The sequence below is a fragment of the Rattus rattus genome, chromosome 1 (genome assembly GCF_011064425.1).
Source record: "Rattus rattus isolate New Zealand chromosome 1, Rrattus_CSIRO_v1, whole genome shotgun sequence".
Classification (NCBI taxonomy): Eukaryota; Metazoa; Chordata; class Mammalia; order Rodentia; family Muridae; genus Rattus; species Rattus rattus.
Window position 1 is genome coordinate 166,324,010 of NC_046154.1, and position 25,741 is coordinate 166,349,750.

The 25,741-nt window shown below is 41.6% G+C and overlaps 1 protein-coding gene across 1 annotated transcript in view; it reads left to right on the top strand.

Annotated features, from left to right (window-relative positions):
• Positions 1–25,741, top strand: part of C1H12orf42 (chromosome 1 C12orf42 homolog) — a 129,714-nt gene that overhangs the window by 100,891 nt on the left and 3,082 nt on the right. Inside the window, exon 4 of the mRNA XM_032915592.1 lies at positions 23,496–23,855. Coding sequence (XP_032771483.1) covers positions 23,496–23,855 — 360 coding nt within the window. The remainder of the gene's footprint in view (positions 1–23,495; positions 23,856–25,741) is intronic.

The following is a 25,741-nucleotide window of genomic DNA, read 5'->3' on the forward strand; positions in this document are numbered from 1 at the left end:
TGGAAGACAATAGTCTTCTCCTGTCTGCCTTCTGAACAAGGTATACAACTCTCAGTTCTTTGTGGGCCACGCCTGCCTGGACACTGCCCTGTTCCTGCCTTGCTGATAATGGACTGAACCTTTGAACCTGTAAGCCAGCTCCAATTAAACAGTGTCCTGTATAAGAGTTGCCTTGGTCATGGTGTCTGTTCACAGCCATGGAAACCCTAAGACAACTAGTAAAGTTGGGAGAAAGGGTAACGTTTGTCTGCAGTGCTTACAGGCTAGGGACTGGAAGTGCCTGGTAAACCAGACAGGTAAGAAAGCAGACATATTGCAGAGTAGGAAGGCGGTCTACCTGTATAGACCGGCTGAGCATCAAGCAGCCTGGAAGGAGGAAAAAAACCTGGGTATAAAAGAATAAGGCTGCTGAGACTTTGACATGCACCCAAACTTAGACACAAAGTATGAAAAATAAGGATGACGAAGCAGGCAGTGGTGACACAGCCTTTAATTCCGGCACTCAGGAGGTAGAGGCAGGCGGATCTACATAGTGAGTTCCAGGATAGACAGAGCTACGCATAGAAACCATGTCTTGAAAAAGAAAAACATTACAAAACAAACAACAGGCAAGGAAGACCTAGACAAAGATACTCCTTGCAAATGAGAGTCAAGTAAAGACAAGATAACTGTAATTCAAGATGATACATGTAGTGAGAATACAGCCAGTGAGAAGTAAGAGCAGAGAGAAACAAAAGCCAGGGAGTAGTATTGGGAATAATAGTGACTGCAGGCATATTGCTTCCTCCTCCCACCCTGGGGAGTCATGGTCTTGTCCTTTGTTTATCTTCTTTCACATAGTCAATGAGTATGCTCTATGTTCTAGAACCTGAGAAGCTGGAGTCTTCTGTAAGGGACAATAGCATTCCTTTCTCAGGCTGGGCCATCATTTTACATTGCCACAGCTCAGAGTGTTTTTCTGCTCTCCTGTTCTCATTCAATGCCACAGTGCCTCCTGCTTCTTAAGTCTCTCCTTTGTCGGGACACAATGTTGTGAAGGGTGAAGACCGCTGCTGTCTTCTTGCCAGTGATATTTGTACTAATGCCTGGAGTGTGGCAAATAATCCACACTGACTCTCAGCCTGTAAATGGTAAGTGAGGGGTAAGTCAGTCCACCATGGCCCATCTATGCTTCTGAAAATGCTTCTTTCTAGAGAGAATCAGAGCTTTGTGTTTGGTTCTGTATCTGTTCTTAGCTCCGTTGTTAGGGCCACAGAGTCTAGAGGGTCTTCTTCCATTGTTTGAATATTTGTGCACCTCATGTCCTTTCCTCATAGAAAGTTACTTTCTCCAGATTGACATTACCCCCTTAAATGAAGTTTTCTCCATATTTGGCCTGCGGTTTAACCCACGGGCAGAGATCCATTCAAAAGAGTATGGCATGACCTGGGGTAAATGATACTGTTACTCTTTTGAAACATAGACATTTCAGATCTAACATAGGGGACCCAATTTATTTTCAGACGTTTGAGTGCAAGCATGACCCACACAGTACAGAAAGCATTCATCTGACATTCCGATTTAATTCTAGTTTTATTTGTTTCTGCTGTGTCAAAAAGGCATCTTCGATCTAACAGGAATACCAAAAGGTCCACATGTGGAGTAAACTTTCTACTAGAGCCCCTGATTTTGAAAGAAATAAGCAAAAACAAAAATTAAAAAAAAATAAAACCAGACTATGGAGTGAATGAGTGGATACCCGATCCAGGAGTGAGACACTTGGGGAAGTCCTGGCTCCCACTGAATACCCAGTGTGAATCCTGCCAGGCTCTTCCTTCTAAAGACACCTTGTGTCCTGGTGGAGGAGTGTGGTCTCTGAAGCCAAATAGCATCGAGTTTAAATATAAATTTTGTCAACTACTATCTGTGGGACACTGGACCAAATTTCTTAATTGCTGAGAGAGAGGAAAGTGGGGTCAGGGGGAGGAAAGAGAAGGAGGAGGAGGAGGAGGAAGAGGAGAAGGAGAAGAAGAAAGGAATTAGGAAGAAGGAGGAGGAAGGAGGAAGAAGGAAGAAGAAGAAGAAGAAGAGGCGAAAGAAGAAGAAGAAGAAGAAGAAGAAAGAAGAAGAAGAAGAAGAAAGAAGAAGAAGAAGAAGAAAGAAGAAGAAGAAAAAGAAGAAGAAGAAGAAGAAGAAGAAGAAAGAAGAAGAAAGAAGAAAGAAGAAGAAAGAAGAAAGAAGAAGAAAGGAGAAGAAGAAGAAAGGAGAAGAAGAAAGAAGAAGAAGAAGGAGAAGAAGAAGAAGAAGCAGCAGAAGCAGAAGCAGAAGCAGGAGAAGAATCAGAATCAGAATCAGAATCAGAATCAGAATCAGAATCAGAATCAGAATCAGAATCAGAATCAGAATCAGATCCATCAGAATCAGATCTATCAGAATCAGAATCAGAATCAGAAGGAGAAGGAGAAGGAGAAGAGAAGGAAGAAGAGGAAGAAAGGAGGAAGAGAAAGAGGAGGAGGGGAGGAGAGAAAGGAGTAGAATCAGCAGCAGCAGCATCACCTCCTCAGATTGTTAGAGGAGCTAGATTAACTAGTACTAGTAAATGCTTTGATTATTTCCTTGCACATCAAAGTACTCTATGAACTTGGCTATTATCATCACTCAGTATAATAAGTTGTTTCTTGCCATAGGGCACAGTTGTCCATCTTTTCTTTTGTCTTCATCACTGTAGAAAGCACTCTTATCGTTTTTGTCATATTCTAGTGGGCAAAACAAATGATAGGTCCCACTCAGGTTAAGGATGAGGGAACATTTTATTTGAAAACTAGGTAATGTTACACTGTATGCAATCTGCCATCAGAAATCTAGAACCAAGTTTCTGTAAGGCAAAGGACACTGTGGTTAGGACAAAACAACAACCAACAGATTGGGAAAAGATCTTTACCAATCCTACAACAGATAGAGGGCTTATATCCAAAATATACAAAGAACTCAAGAAGTTAGACTGCAGGGAGACAAATAACCCTATTAAAAATGGGGTTAGAGCTAAACAAAGAATTCACAGCTGAGGAATGCCAAATGGCTGAGAAACACCTAAAGAAATGTTCAACATCTTTAGTCATAAGGGAAATGCAAATCAAAACAACCCTGAGATTTCACCTCACACCAGTGAGAATGGCTAAGATCAAAAACTCAGGTGACAGCAAATGCTGTCGAGGATGTGGAGAAAGAGGAACACTCCTCCATTGTTGGTGGGATTGCAGACGGGTACAACCATTCTGGAAATCAGTCTGGAGGTTCCTCAGAAAATTGGACATTGCACTACCTGAGGATCCAGCTATACCTCTCTTGGGCATATACCCAAAAGATGCCCCAACATAGAACAAAGACACATGCTCCACTATGTTCATAGCAGCCTTATTTATAATAGCCAGAAGCTGGAAAGAACCCAGATGCCCTTCAACAGAGGAATGGATACAGAAAATGTGGTACAACTACACAATGGAATACTACTCAGCTATCAAAAACAATGACTTTATGATTCATAGTCAAATGGATGGAACTGGAAAATATCATCCTGAGTGAACTAACCCAAGAAAAACACAATGGTATTCACTCATTGATAAGTGGATATTAGCCCAAATGCTTGAATTACCCTAGATGCACAGAACACATGAAACTCAAGAAGGATGACCAAAATGCGAATGCTTCACTCCTTTAAAAGGGGAACAAGAGTAAAAGCTATGCTGGGGAGGCGGCACGGAGCTTGATTCACCTTCACCTGCGCCGGGCACCCGCTGACCCCGGGTTTCCGCCCGGAGAGCAGTCAGATATGAACGGACGGGTGGATTATTTAGTCTCCGAGGAAGAGATCAACCTGACCAGAGGACCCTCGGTTTGATTTCTTCAAGAAAATCAAATGATTTTTGTAGACAAACTACTTGCCACAACTTAGTGGTTGGATCATGAAAATAAAAATTTAGTCAGCCAGCTTAAAAAAAAAAAAAAAAAAGGGAACAAGAATACCCTTGGGAGGGAATAGGGAGGCAAAGTTTAGAACAGAGGCAGAAGGAACACATATTCAGAGCCTGCCCCACATGTGGCCCATACATATACAGCCACCCAATTAGATAAGATGGATGAAGCAAAGAAGTGCAGGCTGACAGGAACCGGATGTAGATCTCTCCTGAGAGACACAGCCAGAATACAGCAAATATGTAGGCGAATGCCAGCAACAAACCACTGAACTGAGAATGGGACCCCCGTTGAAGGAATCAGAGAAAGGACTGGAAGAGCTTGAAGGGGCTCGAGACCCCATATGAACAACAATGCCCAACCAGAGCTTCCAGGGACTAAGCCACTACCCAAAGACTACATGGACTGACCCTGGGCTCCAACCCCATAGGTAGCAATGAATAGCCTAGTAAGAGCACCAGTGGAAGGGGAAGCCCTGGGTCCTGCTAAGACTGAACCCCCAGTGAACGTGATTGTTGGGGGGAGAGTGGTAATGGGGGGAGGATGGGGAGGGGAACACCCGTAGAGAAAGGGAGAGGGAGGGGTTAGGGGATGTTGGCCCGGAAACCAGGAAAGGAAATAACAATCGAAATGTAAATAAGAAATACTCAAGTTAATAAAGATAACAACAACAAAATCTAGAACGTGTGTCAAATGCCCATTAGAGCACACAGATCCTGGTATTGAAGGCCACAAAAACTTTGTCTTAAGACAGTTTTAGTATCTTATGGACCTCAGCTCTGTGTATGTGTCTCTGTGTCTGTGAGTATGAGAGTGTGTTGTGTGTGTGTGTGTGTGTGTGTGTGTGTGTGTGTGAGAGAGAGAGAGAGAGAGTGTGTGTGTATGAGAATGTTTATGTATATGAGAATGTGTGTGTATGAGCGTGAGTGTGTTGTGTGTGTACGTGTGAGTGTGTATGAAAGTGTGTTGTGAGTGTGTGCATATGTGTCAGTGTGAGAGAGAATGTGTGTTTGTACGAGTATGAGAGTGTGTTGTGAGTTTTTATATATGTGTGAGTGTGTATCTATGAGTATGAGAGAGAGAGAGAGAATATTCGAAGTGCTGAGGATTAAACTCACAGTTTCGTGCATGTGAAGCCAGTGTTCCACCACTGAACCATAGCTTCAACCTTCAACTTTGCTTTTGCAAGACTCACCTTTGCTGTTCAGAAAATGGCTGACGTCTTGGCTCTGATCTGCCTTCTCGGTGGAAACATTGCTTAATGCACTGTGTGTGGTGAGCGTGTGGTTAGGGATGTGGGAAGGAGCCCTCACTGGACTGGAAGCACTGATTTCTCAGCGGTGGAAATGGCAGTCAGTCATCTGATTCAAGCAGTGTGGGGCCAGGGGCCCCAGCTCTGTCAGCATTAGACGCTTTTCATGCTGTCCCCCTTGCCTTGCCACCGTGATGTCACTCAGAAAGGAAGTCCCTCCCTCTGCCCATGAATAAGGCCTTCTCTGCCAACACCAGTTCCAGCTGTGAACATGTCATGAGCTCGTCTATGGCCTGCAAAGGGTAGTCCTGGAGGCCTAAATTTAATTTTCATGCATATTTGTCCCCTCCTTCTACTTTTATGCAAACACTACTTTGTAGCCAACACAGAAGCCAACTGTTTTGTTTGGATAATTGTTCCAAGTCAACCCTGAACTACAGGGAGCCCCCTTTTCCCGAAAGCACATTTTGGTTAATTTTTGGTTAACCAGATTATTTCCTTTTGGCTTTCCAGAATAATTTCTGCAAACATTTGGCTTTACTTTGAGAGAGTTTGACACCGATGTTAGGTTCGTTTTTTGCCTGCACTGATTCGATCGTTTGGAAGAAACAAAGACATGGGAGCTGGGTAGCTCAGAGGTTATCCTCCATGGCTCTTTTTTCTTCTCCTTAGCTCTCTGTTTTTCTCACTTCAGTCATTTGGTCTTAGAATGACAGGGGTGGTTCGTGGCTACAGTAGCAAAGAGAGGAGGGCTTGGGAGAAGAACGCTTGTAAGACAGAGACCTTGTTTTTATGGAAACGAATAATGACTCTGAAGGGAGGACGAGGCATACGGAAAAGAACAGAATATGAAGAGAGCATTTTAAAATAGGCAGTCCTCAGCACCGCTCCATATGGCTCAGAAGTATTTAGGGAAACAGTAACCAGGGACAGCCGCACATTCCTTCTCAGAGTTTGGGACTCAGTACACAAAATAGTATATTTCGACTATTTCCTTTGTCTATCTCCTTCCCCGTTCTTTTAGATTCGTGGGGGGGTGGGGTGGGGAATGTGAGTTAATGAGTTACAAAGACTTGCAAGTTTTGTAAATTGTATCTTTTTTTTTTTTTTGGTCCGGAGCTGAGGACCGAACCCAGGGCCTTGTGCTTGCTAGTCAAGCGCTCTACCACTGAGCTAAATCCCCAACCCTGTAAATTGTATCTTGATGGAGTTGAAATGATTTGTAAGTCAGCATCTCATCTAGCCAACTGGGACCACATGACAACTCACTGTAGATTCATAGCCCACTTAGTGTTTAGACCTAACAATATTGCTCATAACCGAAACACGGATCAAAGAAGGAAAGGACACAGGATATTAAAATGCCACTGTCTAAAAACCCAGTTCAGATCCTCGAATCATACCCAATGGTCACGTATAAAGAGTTTGTGCTATCAGTGTGGACACCAAATGAGTTTTGTGATTTAGAAGTTTTTTTAGATAAAATGCACTGCGATAGGCTTCTGTGTGTCACAGAAAATGAGGGTAGTATTTCATTCTCTAAATATGAATCTAAGGCACGTTGAAGGACTACATCATAACATGTTATATGCCAGACTTATCGAAAGAAAGGTGTCTTTTTAATATCCTGGGCTGGGGTGTATCTTAGTATCTTTGGACACTGTCTTTGTCTTTTCTCGATTTTGATCTGAAACTTGGGATTTGAAAAAAAAAAAATCAGTGGAAATACACACCTCCACACAAGTAGTTTAATAGATTTGTTTGTTTTTTGTTTGTTTTTTGTCTTGTTTTTGTATATTCTGTTGGGTTTCTGTTTTCTATATGTGAGCATCAGGAATTGTCACTGTGCTGTTTGGTCTATTAATGATGCTGCTGTCTCGATGTCTGTCTCTTCATCTTTTGTCTGATCAACTGACTTCATTTTTTTTCTGAGGCTAAACTGTATTTTTTTTTTTTTTGGCCGAGTCTATGGGGTGTTTGGCTTTGTGTAGACATAGTGGCACTGAAAGTTGCCCCCTAATTCAATAATTCACCATGAAGGCTGGTTTTTATTCTCACTGTGTAGAACAGGCATCTAATCAACCATTAATTTCCTCTTTGCTGGATGAACAGAATAACTATTTCTGTCTTCTTTTCTGAAGAGAGACAGACAGAGAGGCTGGGCGCTGCGGTCAGTGAGAAGCCGGAAAGTGTAGGATTCAGCTACATGGGGAGGGGTGGGATAGAAACAGGTCACAATTTGAGGGTGGCTTGGGGCATTAATTGAATATGAGCCGTGGACCGTGAAACAGTATCTTGGATGGTTTCTGCTGAGCCTAGAAGGTTGGGCAACCTTGAAGAAGTAACGTTATTTCTTCAAGCCTACGTCTTCCCCATCTGTGGAATGGGGCCGATAGGCCGGAGCTGATAAACTTTTACAAATCCATAACAGACATGCAATCCCATGCTCTCTTTCACCTGCCACGCTCACTCTTTATGAATTCAGCAAGAGATGGTGAAGCACGCAGCTACGTTTATAAGGATGGAAAGTCTTCACAGTGCATCGAGTACGTGTCACGGCAGTCCATTCATGCAAGCACACAGATGAGCCCGATGGTGTCCCAGGAGGAGACGTTTGTGGAAGTGACGTTAGGCTCATAAATGCAGCTGTGGCAGATGCAGGAGAGCAAAGCTTCATTTTACTAGAACCATTCTGATTGTGAAAGAGAGAGGTGGAGCATAAGTCTGAAATACATGGAATTGGGGAGAAGAAGGCCTTGGGGGAAGATCTGACCCAGAGGCTTTTGAGACCATAAGAATCACTGCTTGTACTTCCTTATTATTGCATGATATTCTTTCCCTCACTGACGTCTCTTCAGTATAGACGTCAATAGCTCCCTGAGCGTATTTTTGGCATCTAACTTTATGAAGGACTAAGACGCGGCCTTTGAGGCCTTAAGAACAGAAGCCCACTGAAGGAAACGAACTGGTCAAGTGTGGTTCAGTTTTACGAACCTGGACCTATTAACTATCACCAAAGAGTAGGACGCCATCTTGGAGACTTGTCCTCCTTGTAGCTAGAAAGAGAAAGATCTAAGAACAAGAAGAAGGCTTCCATTTCAGACCTTTAGAATTGTGGGATTGTAGCACTTGGAGGGGGAGCGGAAAAGGAAATGACCACAGTGTAGTTTAATAAAGTGTTAGGATAGCTGTCTGAACTCTTAGAATGGCTATTTTGTATGTTTATGTTGTTTCTTTAGCAACTGTTTATAGAGAATCATAGAGTGCAGCACATTTAGGCACCCCATGGGATTCAGAAAAGAAAAAAGAGGAATATTCTTTCCTTTAGTGGGTTGCTTTCTGCCCCCCTTTTAACAAAGGGAATACTCCTTGAAAACTTTTGGTTACAATGTATCCTGTGAAGTTTTCTCAAAGAGTCATTTGGGAGACAGGGAAATTATGGGAGCCTGAACAGCAGGCTGGAGCTGCACAAAGAGCTTGGTGCTTGCTTCTGGCTTTGAAGAACAACTCTGGTTTAGCTCTATTGGAAGACAAGTGGACTTCTCTCTCCCTCTCCCTCCCCCTCCCCTTCTCCCTTCCCTCCCTTCCCCCACCCCTCCCCCTCTCTGTATGCATGTAAGCATGCATAACTATGTATATATAGCCACACACATATATTTCAGAGACAGACTTTTTCAAAATATTTCTTAAATATATAACTAATTTTCTTTTCTTTTTTAATATAGCAATCCTATTTCTTATTGGATTATTTTTATTTACATTTCAAATGTTATTCCCTTTCCCGGTTTCCTGTCCATAACCCCCCTATCGCATCTCCCCTTCCTCTTCTTCTATGAAGGTGTTCCCTCACCTACACACCCCTTCTTGCCTCCCCACCCTGACATTCCCCTACACTGGGGACTGAGCCTTGGCAGGACCAAGGGCTTCCCCTCCCATTGGTGCCCATCAAGGCCATCTTCTGCTACATATGCAGTTGGAGCCATGGGTCTGTCCATGTGTACACTTTGGATGGTGGTTTAGTCCCTGGGAGCTTTGGTTGGTTGGTATTGTTGTTCTTATGGGGTTGCAAATCCCTTCAGCTCCTTCAATCCTTTCTCTAATTCTTCCAATGGGGACCCTGTTCAATGGTTGGCTGTGAGCAATTTGTCATGCTCTGGCAGAGTCTCTCAGGAGATGGCTATATCAGACTCCTGTCAACATGTACTTCTTGGCATCAGCAATATTGTCTGGGCTTGGTGGCAGTATTTACATGGGCTGGGTCCCCAGGTGAGGCAGTCTCTGGATGGCCATTCCTTCAGTCTCTGCTCCAAATTTTGTCTCTGTATTTCCTCCTATAAATATTTTTGTTCCCCCTTCTAAGAAGGACTAAAGCACCTGCATTTTGGTCATCCTTCTTCTTGAGCTTCATGTGGTCTGTGGATTATATCTTACTTTTGGGCTAAATCCTCTTATCAATGAGTGCATACCATGTGTGGTTTTCTGTGTTTGGCTTACCTCACTCAGGATGATATTTTCAAGTTCCATTCGTTTGCCTATGAATTTCATGAAGTCATTATTTTTGATAGCTGAGTAGTACTCCATTGTGTAGACGCACCACATTTTCTGTAACCATTCCTCTGTTGAAGGGCATCTGGGTTCTTTCCAGCTTCTGGCTATTACAAATAAGGCTGCTATGAACATAACTAATTTTCTCAGGAACTGTCCCTTTCTTATGATTTCTGGCTCTCTTTGTCCCTCTCTCTCTCCCTTCCTTTCTCCCTACCCACCCTCCCCCTGCTTTTGGAAGATCACCACTTGCTGGGGTAGTTTCTTTCCTTTTACCACGTGGGTCTTGGGGACTGAGCTCTGGTGTTTAGGCAAATGCCTTCACGTGTTGTGTTTCAGTTGCTGCCTGAAAATTATCTTCTCCCTGGTCTCCATCAGGGGCCTTGTTCTGAAAGAAGGGCACAGGGACAAGTGAGGCTTTAATGCCTTCTTTGCAAGATAACAAATGCTAATTGCTACAAGTGCCAAATAGTTTCCTCACATGATTGAGAGTTTCTGTCATTTTACAGAAACATCTTGCAGGTCAAGTGCAAGAGAAACAGGCCTGCAATACCAGTCCTTGGGAGGTTGAGGCAGGAGGATGGAAAATTTGAGGTTATCTATAGAGACCATGCCTAAATATAAACTAGGAAAAGAGAGAAAAAAGAGAAATGTATTTTAAGTTAAAAAAAAAAAAAAGCTCAGCTCAGACTTGAATCTTATTTTAATTTTGCAAGTTGCCATTTATACCTAAGTGTTTCTTGAGCATCCACAGTGATAAAATAAACATTCTGCTTCTCTCCCTTTGGGCATGGAGTGACTGTGAAAGACAAGATTATCAACAAGCACTTTCAAACATTGAGAGTTATAATAAAAACAAGTCCAGCAAACTGCGAGAACACACAACATGAGAAAAAGAACCCAGAGAGGATTAAGATGGTGAGAACATTCCAGAAGGCAGGGGATGCCTCCCCCATGGAGGGAAGGTCTATCTGAAAGGGACTGTCCTCTCCTGCCTCTCTTCTAACCTCCTGCCCCCTCCCATAATCATACAGCCAGAGGGAGAGCACAGATGACCACTCCTGTTCATTGATCTTTCTGGTCCTTGTGTATTTTACCCCAGATCTTTTAAGAGGCATTGTATTTTTATTTTTAAACAATATTCACTAGCCATCACCTCATATTTCTTGTATTAAATGGTTGGGACACCATGGAGCCCCATTCACCTCTGCCTTTTGGGTTCACTGTGTTTAGCATTTAACAACAACAACAACAACAACAACATCAACAACAACAACAACAACAAGACAATGTTGTCAATGAGGTTAGGCCTTGAGTCTCTTCTTCCAATTGTATTCATAGTCGAAATCTCACTGATGGATCTTACGTGGGCCCATTGATATTTATCAGTAGAAATACTCAAGATGCTGGGATGTGCTTTCCCTTTTCAGTGCATCTGTTAGAAGCAGACGCCATTTGGCCTACTGATGATGTGCTCCGTGCTCTTAAATCGGTATTTTAATTGGGATGCCTGGTTATTCAAATCCCCTGTGTCCTGAGGTGTATTCCTCAAATACTATCTCTCACCAAGAATGTCTGCTGCTGCTTCAAAGGGGCAAAGAGCTACATAAAGAGGCGGTCATCGCCCGAGACCATTTGCCTCACTGGTGTCAGCTGTCAGCCCACGACGTTTATTCAGACAGCAGTAGGTTCGGACAGAACATATAAAGTTCTCTTTCTCAGCCCTGAAATATGATGGATGTGCCATCCTGATGACCCTTACACAAGGCCACATGTTAATATTCAGGACCTCCCTTTTGTTGGACCCGAACAATGGCTGTCATTAAGAAAGCTTGGCTCGCCAATATGCCCTCTGTTAGGATGCTGGACCACTCCTGATTGGTCACCAGGAAGTGTCATGTGCCTTTGATGGGAATGACATGGAAGATGTATGGTCAAAGTGCTGTGCTCAGCACCACTGCTGTGCAGAGGAGAAAACCACCATGACCCAAATAGCCCCACACTCAAACAATGTCGCACCAACCAAAGACAACATATTGGGAAGAAAAATGCTTGTAAGCTGCGTGTGCTGGAAGATGTATTGGCCAGACGGCCATAGGGCAATCTTTGAACTATTGAAATCTTTAGAAATATTGTTTGGTTCTGAAACAATGCTTACAAACCTAATTAATCAAGCATAGATGGTTTATAGTCAGGCCTTCTACGGCGTGTTGCTTTAATGCAAGAATAGGGTCAGTTGAGTTCTTTTTTGCCATTTCACGGAGGCAGGCAAGAACTCAGCATGCAGATTCATGTTCAGACAAGTTGAAGCTCTAAATTTCAAAATAATATCCACACAGGTCTCTGGCGATGCCATGGACAAAGGCTGAGGTTGGAGGTAGCCCGGATTCCTTTTTTTTAAAATTGATTCTGGTGCCTCGTGGTGGTTTCTCTCTTGTCTTCTCCCTTGCTTTTATTCATCAGAATTATTTAGTAAGATAAATTCTGTGGCTTCGGTGGAAAACACTTCATGCTTTCCTTAGAGAGTAAACGCCATGAAGAGCTGTTTTTCTGGACCATTAAAAGCTGTGATTTTTAAATGTTCATAAATTTCTGTTTGCCAGTATAGTTTGTTTTATGTTTTAAAAAGTCTGATTGCAACACTGTGACACCACGTGTGTCCAAGTGTGCAAAACGGCAGCCGTGAAAGCCGTTTCATAGAGGGCTGAGCATTGTTGAAGTGGTAACAGGCAGGAAGCCCCGACCTTTTGTACCTCAGGCCAACTGTGGCTGAAGTTAAGTCACACTTTAAAGGAAGTTAACACACTTTAAAGGAAGGAGATATTCAAGAACACCTTTGCATACGAAATAGTGCCTGGCCAGACTGCAATTGTGTGAGTTCCATCTCTCAAGTGATATCAGCTCCTGGTTATTCACTTAGAGGCAGAATATCAATCCTTTGGATCACCTAACCATTCTCTGGACTCAGTCACCATGCTCCCGCTAACTTTCCACAGGAGAGAGAGGAGAGATCAGACGTCAGCCCATAATTATACACGTGCAGACCATGCTGGCGTCAGATTTAGTAGGAGGGGAGATGACTGCGTTTGTTCTTCACTCCTGGAGATGTAGAGAACGTACACGAGTATTTTCATAGTAGTCTTGCCTATAATATTGTTAAAACAATCAAAGTAAAATGACTCCATTTTTATGCTCATAACGCTCATAAGAGAATGAATGATTTCCATGTGATGGGGTAAGGTGAGTCTGGCATTATTATTTTTGTGAGTTGTGATATATGAGATCACCTTTTTCCTTTTTTGATGTGGGGTGTGTGTGTGTGTGTGTGTGTGTGTGTGTGTGTGTGTGTGTGTGTGTCCCTAAGTTGATAAACTCACCCAAGAGGGAACATGAGGAGGCCAGAGGCTGATGTTGGGCTGTTCTCCTTAATTATGTCTCCCCTATATGTTTAGGCACTGAGACTCTGGAGTTCACTGTTCCTGCTGGCCAGTGAGCCCCGGGACTCACATGTCTCTCCCTTCAGTGCTTGACTTATAGGCACACCAAGCCTGGTGTTTTACATGTCTGCTAGGGGTATAAACTCAGGTCCTCATGCTTGCATAGTGTCTTAGGGTTTTACTGCTGTGATAAGACTCCATGACCAAAGCAACTCTTAAAAGGACAACATTTAATTGGGGCTGCCTTACAGGGTCAGAGGTTCAGTCCATTATCATCAAGTGAAAGCAGGGCAGCATGCAGGCAGGCTTGGCCTAAGAGGAGCTGAGAGTTCTATATTTTGATTGGAAGGCAGACGGAAGACTGGCAAAGCCTACCACCGCACTGACACACTCTCTCCAATGAGGCCACACCTATTCCAACAAGGCCACACCTCCTAATAGTATCACTCCCTGTGAGCCAAGCATTCAAACACATGAGTCTATGGGGGCCAAACCTACTCAAACCAATACACACAGCAAGCGCTTTATTTAGCAATTCATTTACCCAGCCTGTACGTTTGGCTACTATTGACATGTAAAATGATAGCATAGTGTCTCAACATGTAAACATATGTAATTAAATTTTTTTAAAGTATAGGTTTTTTTTTTAACACACCTCATTTGGAAGCTCACAGACTTTTGGGGATGGGTAGGGAATATTTTAGTGATCATCTTAATTCTTGTACAGATGGGGGAGCAACTGTGAAAAGACTTGTGTAAAAATAATGAACCCTGTAATCAAATGCTCAGGCTATTCAGCCAATGTGCTTTTGGCTGATGTTTTGGTTTTGAAACGACGTCTCACCAGGTAGCCTTTGGATGGTCTGAACTTCCTCTGTAGACCAGGCTGACTTCAAACTCACAGAAACCTGCTTGCCTCTTACTCCTGTGGATTGGAATTAAAGACATTGTTGCCCCCGTTGTCCAGCCCAGGCTACTGCTCTTTAAATTGCATTTCCTGGTGAAACACATTTGTAAGTTCAGAAATGAAACAGTTTATATGGATCTGCACTGGACTGAGAGTTCTCTGTGGCTTAACAGGTCCCTTGGCATTGTGGGAAGAGGTAGAATCAAAAGAGTGTGACCGAGGTGGGGAGGGCCTGATGTTTCCTTCGGGTGTGGAGAGGCTGACTTCATGACCCTACAGGAGAGCCTTGTGGTCCAATGATATTAGGAAGGTACAACTTTCCCCCTTAAAGGCAGACATTGTCACCTTTGTAAACAGCAGTGTGTCTGAGTCATAACAAATGGCTGCCTTGTTTGTGGCTACTCCATTCGCTCACACTCATGGCCGACATCAGGGACTGTCTCATGAACCTCAGCATGGTCCTTAAATTCTTCATGTTTGTTTTGATGACAACCCTTGCTGGCTTTCCTTTCTTGAGATCAGGCACCATGATTACTAGAGCTTGTGTGGTGGTGGCGATGAACTGAGGGATGAGGACCTGTCCCTAAGAGATGATATGGTCTAACTCAGGCAACATCCAGGAAGAGGTGCCTCAGGTGGGGTCTGATGAGGTGAGCATGGAGGGTGGTAATCTTCAAACTGGCGAGTGCCCATCTGAGAGATGAGCAGCTCATTTCCTTGTTTTTTTCTTTCCACAATTAGTTTCCGAGTGCCAAGTAAATGCCAGGCATATAATAAGGAGTTGGTACATGCTCTCACCAAACTTTCACTCTTGTGAGGAGATTAAACTTAGGAGCAACCACAGATATTATGAGTTAACTAATTCAATAAACGTAAATCAGAGGAGTCAGGAGACATGGGAAAGGAAGCCATTTTGGATTGACATTGGGACTTATGTTTTGTTTCAGAAGTTAACTGTCAGGTCAACTAACAAGAAGAAAAAGACATGATCGTGTTCATCTTTTCTTCAAGTTCTGCCTTTCTCCATGAGATCTGAGTTTATGATTTATACCCTTCTTCTCTCTAAATAATTTCCTTTAAAAATTCTAGCAGGACAGTGCCATTGGGAAAGAATCCTATCAATGCTTTGTGACCACCACTGTTCTCAGAAATTCCAAATTTATTCTTTTAATGTTAAAGGATATATTTTTCTAGATATGGAACTGTGTGTTTACTTTTGTCTTTCAACACTTTGAATATTTTATTTTGCCTTCTTAATTATGTGACTTCTGATTTCTGCTGTGAATTTAATGTAATTTTAATTAACAAATGAGAATACTGTATATTATTTGTAAACAGTACTTTGAAATATGTATAATTATGGACCAGCTCAATCAAGCTAATTACCTTATATAATTTTTTTCTATTTTCATGATGTGAACACAAATCTATTCTTGTGGTGACTTTCGAAACAGATTCTTACTAAATCCTTCTCACTATAGCGTATCCGATGTCCCTCTCTGTGATTTCTTTTCCTGGCTTTCCTTTAAGATAGCATTTTCTCTTCCTTGGCTTCTTCCAACCTTTTCTCTTTAGGGCCGGGAACTGGCTCAGTGCGTGAAGTGCCCGATGTGTAAGCAATGAAGACCTGGGTTTGATACTCAGTATCCACGTAAAAATTCTGGGTGCAGTGGCTGCCCTGGTAATTCCAGTAGTGGGAAGGCGGGGCAGTTATATCAGATCTCTGAGACTCTTTGTCCAGTCAGCTTAATTAATTCCCCAAGTTACCCAAGGCAGTGAGAGACCTTGTCAGAAAAAAGAAAAGAAACCAAACCAACCAACAAACCAACCAAACAACCCCACAAACAATCAAGGTAGACGGTACCTTAGGAATGACACCTGAAGTTGACATCTGGTCTATACATACAAACATATACACACAGACACATGCACCTGCATAAACAGGCATGCACGCATGTGCACATGCACACACATATTTACACATTTTTTAAAAAAGACACCTTGTGTTTGTCTTTTCGCAGTTTGAGAATGATGGCCTTAGGTGTGTACTTTGAGGCTAAGCTTTGCATTAATCTTGCTTGGCATTCTTTTAGATGCACGGTCCGTTGTCTGCCATCTCTAACACCTGCTGTAAACCTCGAGGCTCCTCCTCAGCTCCTCAGGTTACTTTATCTCTGCCTTTGGGGCTCCTTTCAATGGTCAGGATGGCATCCTTCACTTCAGAGTGAACTGTCTTTCAGACTCCTGGTCTTCTGAGAGGAAATGCCACTCAGGAATCTTTCTCCCCACTCTCTGGTTCTTCCTTAGTACTACTCTCTGTAATTATTTAGTGGTGCTGTTTTTCTTACCCATCATATACAGTAATTATAATCTTCACGAGAGTGAGGATCACTTTTATATTACTCTCTCACACCAAGTATAAGGTAAGGCACATAGTAGGTTTTTAACGAACATTTTTGAATGAAGGAGTTCATAAAATGCATTTCTGGATTCTTTGAATGTGTATTTTGAATATATATAATATATATTATGTATATATATTATATATATAGAGAGAGAGAGAGAAAGAGGAGTGCGTGTGTGTGTATTGTGCATGTGTTCCTTTGCGTGTACGTGTATATGGTATGTATGTGTGTATGTTGTGTACATGTTCATTTGTGTGCACATGTGTATGCATGAATTTGGAGGTCAGAGCTTGGCATTGGGTGTCTTTCTCCAAATTCTTAACTGTATTTTTGAGGCAAGGTCTTTTCTGAATCTGGATAGCAGTGGGCTCGTGGGCCGGCAAATTCCAGAGATCCTCTGGTCTCTGCCTCTTCAGTACATGTGACAGCTTCTATACCTGCATCTTGGAGACTGGGACTCAGGCCCTCATGCTTATGTGGCAACCACTTAATGGACTGAGCACTCTTCAAAGCCTTTCAGAAATGGCATTTAAACAAACAAACCCAGCAAGAACAGCTAAGATACGTACTTCTTATTGCCTGGTTCTGCTCTCAGTCTTATTTTATTAGTAATTGATGTGTACCTAAGGTAGGTGACATCATAATTTCCAGGTTGTGGATTGGAGAACCAAATCAGGGAGAACTTAAGTAAGAAAACCTCCCCAAAAGAATATACCAGCATCTACCATGGCTTTGCAACTCAAAGAAAATAAAAAGTCGCTTTGGTAAAATGCTTGCAGATTTTAAGCTTATTTTGTTCTTCCTTTAAACTCCTGTCGGACATTATTTAAAACGAATTTAGTAGCAGATAGAAGATCTATGATGCAAAATAACAGACTGAGTTCCTTGTGAGGTAAAATGACTTGAACAGTTTCAGTACACCACCACTACTACCAACAAAACACAAGTATCTATAATCTATAGATTCCTATACCAGGAGCCTGCAAGCATGGTTCTAAGGGGGATCTCATGTAAGGAGTGCATAGATTCATGTCCTGGTTCTGCCCATTATTCACTGGCCACCATTTGGAAATGATGATTTTTGATTCCCCATGTTAGACATAGTGCCTACAGCATTTCATAGGCTAGACTTGGCTAGTAGGGAATGGGCTAGCTTGTGGTCAGTGCCCAGTGTTTGTTAGCTGTCATAGGTATGTCATTGAGCCCGGGGTATTGCAGTCAGGTGTATCCTTGGGTACCACTATGTGGATTGTGAAGTAGCAAAACAAAACTACCTGGGTCCTGCTCTCAGCTCACTTAGTCATATGGTCAAGATGATTATTTTTTCTCAGATTCAGTTTCTTAGAAAAATTAGTAAGCCAGAGAGGTTTAGTGAGGCTCAAGTGATAGTATTAGTATGAAAACATGCAAAATGTGACACGAGTTATAAGGAGTATATATGCTGGATTCTGATATGGTGTCTGGATGCAGAAAGATTTGAAAAGAAAGATGTTACTGACTTTTCAGCTCATTTTTATGATCATATTGCTGAATAATTACAGTAGTCTTTGGAAACCCATATAATTTATGCAGATCAAGGACTCTCTACACTAACAATAAGATTTAATTACAAAGGGGCCTCACAGCACAGATACTTGGGTCCCTCCCACTGGGTTTGCCAATGGTAGGACATGAACCCTGTTTTTAAGAGGCATGTCTAATATGTTGTTGTCTAATATATATTGTCTAATATGCAGCCAAGGCTGGGAAAGACTGAATTGGATTTAGGAGTGTAGCCTACCAAGAAATGCTGGATTTTGTGTCACTAGCTCTGGAATCGAGCTTAAATTTTGTTACTAGCTAGGAAGGAAAATTAAGAAAAAATATTAAGAGCCATTGAAGATTGCAGAAGAATTTTGAGAAGTTGCTCTCTCTAGTTAAGACCAAGGATAACCAGTAGTTCTATTAGCCCAGGTGATGTGGCCATGGTATCAATGTTGATACTAGAAACAGATTCAAGAATCTGTGAAATGAAAAGAATCTAGTTTGAAAGACCCAAGTTTATTCTAGTATAAATCAACTGATAGATTTTGTCTTAAAATAATTGCTTATATTGGCCTGTATAAATGTTCATCATTGGAGTAGTATCTAATCCATAGCAGGTGCTTAAAAATATTGATTAAGCAACTAAATTAATAACCACAATGACCATTTTAATGTCATTCATACTGCTTTTATTGTTTACTGTATACAGAATGCCTAATATGTTACAAAATTCCAAGTTAATTGCTCTTCTTAGTGTGATACTTGATGTAATTGTGTAAAAATTTAGACCTTCAAAATATTTACACAGTTGGAAGTTGAAGATGAATAGTCTCAGGTAACATTTAAATTATCTTTATCCCTAATGTCTTATATGTGGATGGAAATTCAGCGTATTTGAAGTTCTTCAGACCTCCCATCCTATCTACTATATTTGAACAACAAAACACGGATGGATTGATACCATAGGTTATAGTGGTATTCATTTTCCTTTTGGACCAAGAGACCTGAAGCTACAAGTTTGAAAGATGTACGCATAATTTTTTCCAACTTACTGTAATAAATGTTCACCCACCACCCACCAGAGGTATTGGAAGAGAAAAAGTTAGGGCACAGGGGAGGTAGGTGGGGGTATCCAATCTTCATTGTCAGGAGATCAGCAGTCCAGTCCAGGAGCAAACACTAAATACGAATCAACAGCTGCAGTCCAGTCTTCTTGTCAGACATCACACACAAATCAGCCAAGGCACTTCAATCCTGAAGAAACCACAAGGCTCGCCCAACCAGTGGGAGGCTTCAGAAGTGGCAAGAAGCAGCAGGAACATCAGGAACAGTCCTTTGGTGAGTTTCTCTCCATGGCATCATCACAAATGGAGCTCAGCAATAGAATGTAAGACAGACCAATACATGCCCTTAGTGAGGAACAGCGAGGCGAGCACAGCAAACCAGTGTTTGAACTCCCACTGTCTGTGGGGTCATATTTTTAGTCCTGCTGAACATCATGCATCCTTTCACACGTCCGCTATAGCAAAACATCTGTTCACTTGTGTCTGCTTCAGGAAAACATTCATTCATGTGACTGCTTTAGCACACCCTTTCACCCATGTGCCCCAGCAAAACATCATTTGTACACCACCGACTTGCCAAAGAAACCAGAAGTTTCCACTTCAGAAAGATTCTAAGTGTTTCTCTGCCTTTTGAAAAGCTTAAACTTTTTTGTCGTCTACCACGTCAAACTTGGAGTTTAAGATGAAATTACAAAGCAATGAAAATGAACGTCAGAGAGTCAGTTTAATGTGATGGAGGTAGACCAGATACCTAGATCTAAGACTTTCTGTGAACCAAGATTACAAGTGCATCTTCATAGATCCAATATGAATATTTAAAAGATCCTGTTCTAAGGTAAAGAGGTTATAGGAGGAAGCAAGGGATTGTGCCACTTGTAGGTCTGACTATGTGACAAACGATAACTGGTGGCTTGTGCTTTTTCAGAGAGTACTTGTGTCATGTGTATTCCACACTACATAATTAGAATACTAAAAATTGTCAATATTTAAAAATCAGAAGTTTTTAACATTCTTAAAAATTCTTCTTCTCTCTAAAACGTTTTAACTCTACGTTTCTTCTTGGCAATAAAAGTATTGGAAGATCTCCGATCCCTTCAAATAGAACAGATAGCCTAAGAATAACCACACTTGAGTGGGATTCCGGAGTATTTTCTATGATTATCTCTCAGTGTGCACAGCTGTTTTGGCAGAATGTGGCGGTTAGCATGACCAGTGTCCTCTTGGTCACTTGTGATTCAACATACAGAGTTTACATCTGGTACTTTGGCCCAACTCCTCTACATGGTAGAACTCAAGTCATCCAGTCCAGAGCTTCCCCTTCCACAGTTAGTTGGGAATTCTTCTCTTTTCCATCTCCAAAATCCAAACACTTTGATTTTGGGTGGAAGAGTTTTGATGGTAATTACTTTATGATAATGTGTGCAAACTTGAGCTATAATGTGTGTAATAGTTTTGTGGATATTGTAGCAAATTATCACAAACTGGGCAGGTTAAAGCAAGAGACTTTATTTTCTCACTCTGGAGAGCAAGGCTCAAATAGTGTTGCCTGCACTTTCTGAGGGAGAATTTAGTCAATGCTTGTTTAGCTTTCGGGAGCAATTCTTGGCATTCCTTCGTTAGTTGGAGCTTCTCTTCATCTCTCGTATCCCTGGTGTTCCTCTCTATTTGTGTCTCCATCACGCTCCTCATAAAGACACTCGTCACATTGAACAGAAGGTCATCCCAGTGACCTCAACTTTACCTTCACTGTACTTATTTTCACATAAGGGCAGATTCACAGCTACTCAAGTTCAGGGCATCTTCTAAAGGACACAATTGACTGCATAAATAATTAGGCCATTTGGTCATACTATCACTGGTCCGATGGCTTTCTGCAGGATCCCCTTCAGTTCTTAAAACTACACTGCTTAACACCCAATCCAAGGAGATTCTGAAGCCTGGAAATTTTCTCTTTCTCTTTACTACCTCCCCATTGAAAGTTTCACTTTATGTCACTGTTATATGAGAAGATTTCATTAAATATATCTGCAGTAGGAGTACTAAACTATTTTAATTTTGTCTAATTAAAGCTTCATAAATATTCTAGCATTTGAACTGTTGGTTTTTGTTTATTTTCTTCAAGTTCCATTGTTTTCATTGTGTGCTTTACATTTTTATATTTTTATTCTTTCATATAACATCAATTTTATTATGTAATAATGTTTATATTTAATATTTGTTTCTACATGCCAGTTATACTTCATTATGAACACTATTTAACCTCATTCTTCATTGTAGTCTTAAAAGGTAGGTGCAATTCTCCATACTTTATAAATGAGAAACCGAGGCTGTGTAAAACTAAAGAGAAATTTCCAGACTCCTGAGCCGTGAATTTCAGGATGCTATGATTCATGCCTAGCTCCAAGGTGTGGCACTTTCACTGACTTTTACTAGTATTCTAAGATAAGAATAATATCTTAAAAATAAGCCAACATTTATGTTTTTACTTACACAAAACAGAATCACAAGAAGCTTGGATTTGGTAACTAGATACAAATAAGCTTTGTCCATTCTCATACTCCTCCCAACACTTCTCAACCCTAAAAAGATTTCAATTGTTTTTTATACATAATCCTAAATACACGCGTGCGTGCGTGCGTGCACACACACACACACACAAACATGTACTTGCACACATGCACGCAAATACTTCACATATAGACACATGTAGCCATGCATACACAGTCACACATGGAGTCATACACACAGACATAAACACACGTACATGCACAGACTCGCATGCAAATATGCACATGTACTACACACATTCATAAAAATACATACATATACACATACTCTCACATGTACAATGATACACACACAACACACACTCATTGACACACAAACACACACACATACAGACACACTACACACACCCACTCACTCAGACACAGGCACACACATTTACACACACCACACATGCATACACACACTACACATACCTACACAGACACACACATACATATACATTCACATACATACACACAACCTTATACTATCCATCTGGTTGCAGACTTCAGAGACTTATTCTTCTTTTTTCTGATTCTCCATCTATAACTTGCTCACTACTTTTGGCTAAGATATCAAAAAAGAGTTGTTTCTATCTCTTTAAGCCATCTTTTCCCTAGTTCCAAGGCACCATTGTCTGTGACAAGGAAAGTTGACATTGCCCTAGCTGTATCCATGCCTACCTTTGACTGTTGGAGACTTACATTTACTCTCTCCTTGCCCTGGAACTTGTCAAGCAGCCTAGAATGACTGACCACTAAGCGACAGAGACCCACTTATCTTTGATTCCATGACATTGGAATTACCAATGTGCCATGTATGTATGTATGTATGTATGTATGTATGTATGTATGTATGTATGTATGTATGTTTGTATGTATGTATCTGTCTATCTATCTATCTGTCTATCTATCTATCTATCTATCTATCTATCTATCTCTATCTCCATCCATCTATCTATCTATCTATCTATCTATCTATCTATCTATCTATCTATCTATCTATCTATCTATCTATCTATTGCTCCATCCATCCATCTATCATCCATCCATCTATCATCTATCTATCTATCTATCTATCTATCTATCTATCTATCTATCTATCTAATCATCTATCTATCTATCTATCTATCTATCTATCTATCTATCTATCTATCTATCTATCTATCTATCTATCTATCTATCTATCTATTGCTCCTAATCATCTATCTATCTATCTATCTATCTATCTATCTATCTATCTATCTATCTATCTATCTATCTATCTATCGCTCCTAATCATTGTCCCCATCTTTTCAGGGCTTCATCTATGTCTCTTCCTCCACGAGGCACATGCTCACGTGTGTCTCAGCTTTCTAATATTGATAAACAAAATGAACCCCATTCAGCAGGACTTCATCTTTAATTATATTTTTTAAAAACTTTATTCCATACTGAGATCACACGTGCAGATATTGAAGGTATAAGGTATAGGTGTTGCAAATGAGAGCTTCAACACAGTGCGTGTGTGTGGCCCTTATAGGCTTTGAGCCAGTGTTCTGACTACAAAATGGAAATAAAGATACTCTCAGCTGGCTATGACGCTTGCAAGGAGTAAGTGACTACTATATTCAGAACTTACATGGTATTTACTCTATACCTTAGACTTAAAAGTATTCACAGCCTTTTATGTTTCTCTCCAACTCTTCCCAGGTTTTTTTTTTTTTTTCTTTCCATATAGATACCCCAGTTTCTCTTATGGTCATTTACACTTGCTCAGTTTTGAAACCCAAATCCCTCTCTAGCTGGATCCGTCCTCTCTTCCACTAATCTAGAAGATGATTTCGAAGTGATTCTTTCAAACTAATGTATTTCCCTTTTACAGGATCTATAGAGACCCATAGTCCAAAGACAGGTAAAAGACTACTTTGCGTTCACCAGTACACAATCCCCAAGTCTCCTGCAAGCACCGTTTCTTTAGACGAAGAAGTTGGTGGAGAAGCCTGTCCTTCCCTGACACCGTCCAGTGAAATGGAGGAAGACGATCTTTTCTTTACTATTAATGAAATGCAGAAGCCACCTAGACGATTGCCCAAGCAGACCTGGATCAGCCCATTTCTGGAAACGCAAGCTGCCAATAAACTGCTTAAAAGATCACAGTCGGTGAATACCATTTCTCTGGAAGCTGCAGGTAGACATATACCACTTCAGAACCATCCCTTGGGCAACTCCAAGGGAGATTCTGGTAGGTATCGCATGCATTGTGGTTTCTAACTTTCCTTGTCTCAGCTTGTCACTTTCTGGGTTTTAACTCCGATATAAACAGATTATTGAATGTTGTTGTAAAAATATAAAAATAATGAAGAGTAACGGTGTCTTTTACCCCGCTAGGTCCTCACTGCGGTGCCCCAAGATATCTGCTAGATATCTGGGCGGAAACACATCCCAGCTGCACACTTTCCTACACTCAAACCCTCACATAAAAGAACACACAACACAATAATCTTAGATCCAATTAGTAAGATGTAATTGCCCACTTAAACATACAGTGCCTGGTACTATCCATCCCTTGAGAACATTAATAACAACCTGTAAATACACAGAGCAGAATCTTAACATCACCTGCCATCTTGTCCTGCCACGGCTTCTCCCCTCTCTCCCTCCTGTCTCTTCTCTCCCCTAAGTCTCCTCCTCTTCTTTCAAACTTCTCTCCCGCCCATCCTTCCTTCTCCTCCAATGACAGGCCTCCTTCTATCCTGTACCTGCCCCTCACCAGTACTCTACAAATTCAATGGAGAGGTGGTTCTGGTGAAGTCACCTGAGTTCTGAGTCCTTGACTAGGCAGCTGTCCTTGGGGCAGTGGAATTAGCATCAAAATACAGATAACTTCAGGGCAAACCACAACAATTGAATCAGTGGGAAGCCGTATTCTAGAAGTGTGCTAAGGGCTGTATCAGATCAACTTAGACTGCCTCTTGACAAGCATGACATTTGAGGTGATATCAAGTATTACAAGTTATCGATAATTAAGGTGTTACACCGGACAGCAGCAGTGACGTCATGCTAGCCTACGTGTGCGTCAAGTTGCTATCCTGCGTACACTCTAGGCTGAGCGTTTTAGGTCTGTTTACAAAGCCGATACATAGCCTCTAGGCAGTTAGTCTTCCAGCTTTATAAATAAAGGAGCTGTGAATTAATAGGATGGGGTCAGGCGTTTCAACTTCAGCTGCCCCAGTAGGAGAAAGGATTAAAAGTAAGGAAACGGGGTGGGGAGATTAGTTCAGTGGCTAAGGTGTTTGAAAGACCTGAGTTCGAATCTCTAGAACCCATGTAAGCTGGGCACATAACACATGTCTATAATCCCAGAGCTTCAACGGTGAGAACGGGAGTTGGGGGAAACAAGAGAATCCTTGGAAGTCCATAGTCAAGCCACCCCAGCACACACAGTGTTGAAGGACAACAAAAAGTAGAGAAGCCGTCTCAAACCAGGTGAAAGGTGAGACCTTAAATCCGAAGTTGTCCTCCAACCTCCACACACATGCTGGTGTGTGCCCAAGTCTGTGTTCACCTTCGCACATGTGGGTTTGACCATGCACACATATGGTAGGCACGCATGCACGCAAGCGTACACGGAACATGCACACACACACAGGTTTTTAAAAAGTAAATGACTAGATATAAGAACGTAAGAAAGGAGTTTTGGAACTGAAAATCTTGGGTCAAGTCTTAGCTCTCTCTCTCACGTCAATTCTGTAGCCACGACCCAGTTCCACGGATGTTCCTTGAGCTTGGTCTCTTCCTCCCTAAGACAAGGATAAGTAGCGCTATGAAGAGTGCTTGCAATTAGAGGGTCCATAAAAAAAGGTTCCTAAGCACAGTAGAGACTATATGATGCGGGTGATGTTTGTGATTGTGATGCTCAAACTGGAGAGGAAACATAAAGAGAGCAGTAGGAGCTACTGTGTCGAAGGAAGGACTGGATGGATATTACATAGCTTTCTTGTGATGGAGGGCCTTTAAAATTCGGGGGTGGGAGGAGAGAGATTTCACTCCAGATGCTAGGACAGGTTCCGTATGATGGTCCTCTGATAATGAGTCTGAGATTTTTTCATTTCTGGGATGCTGGACCCA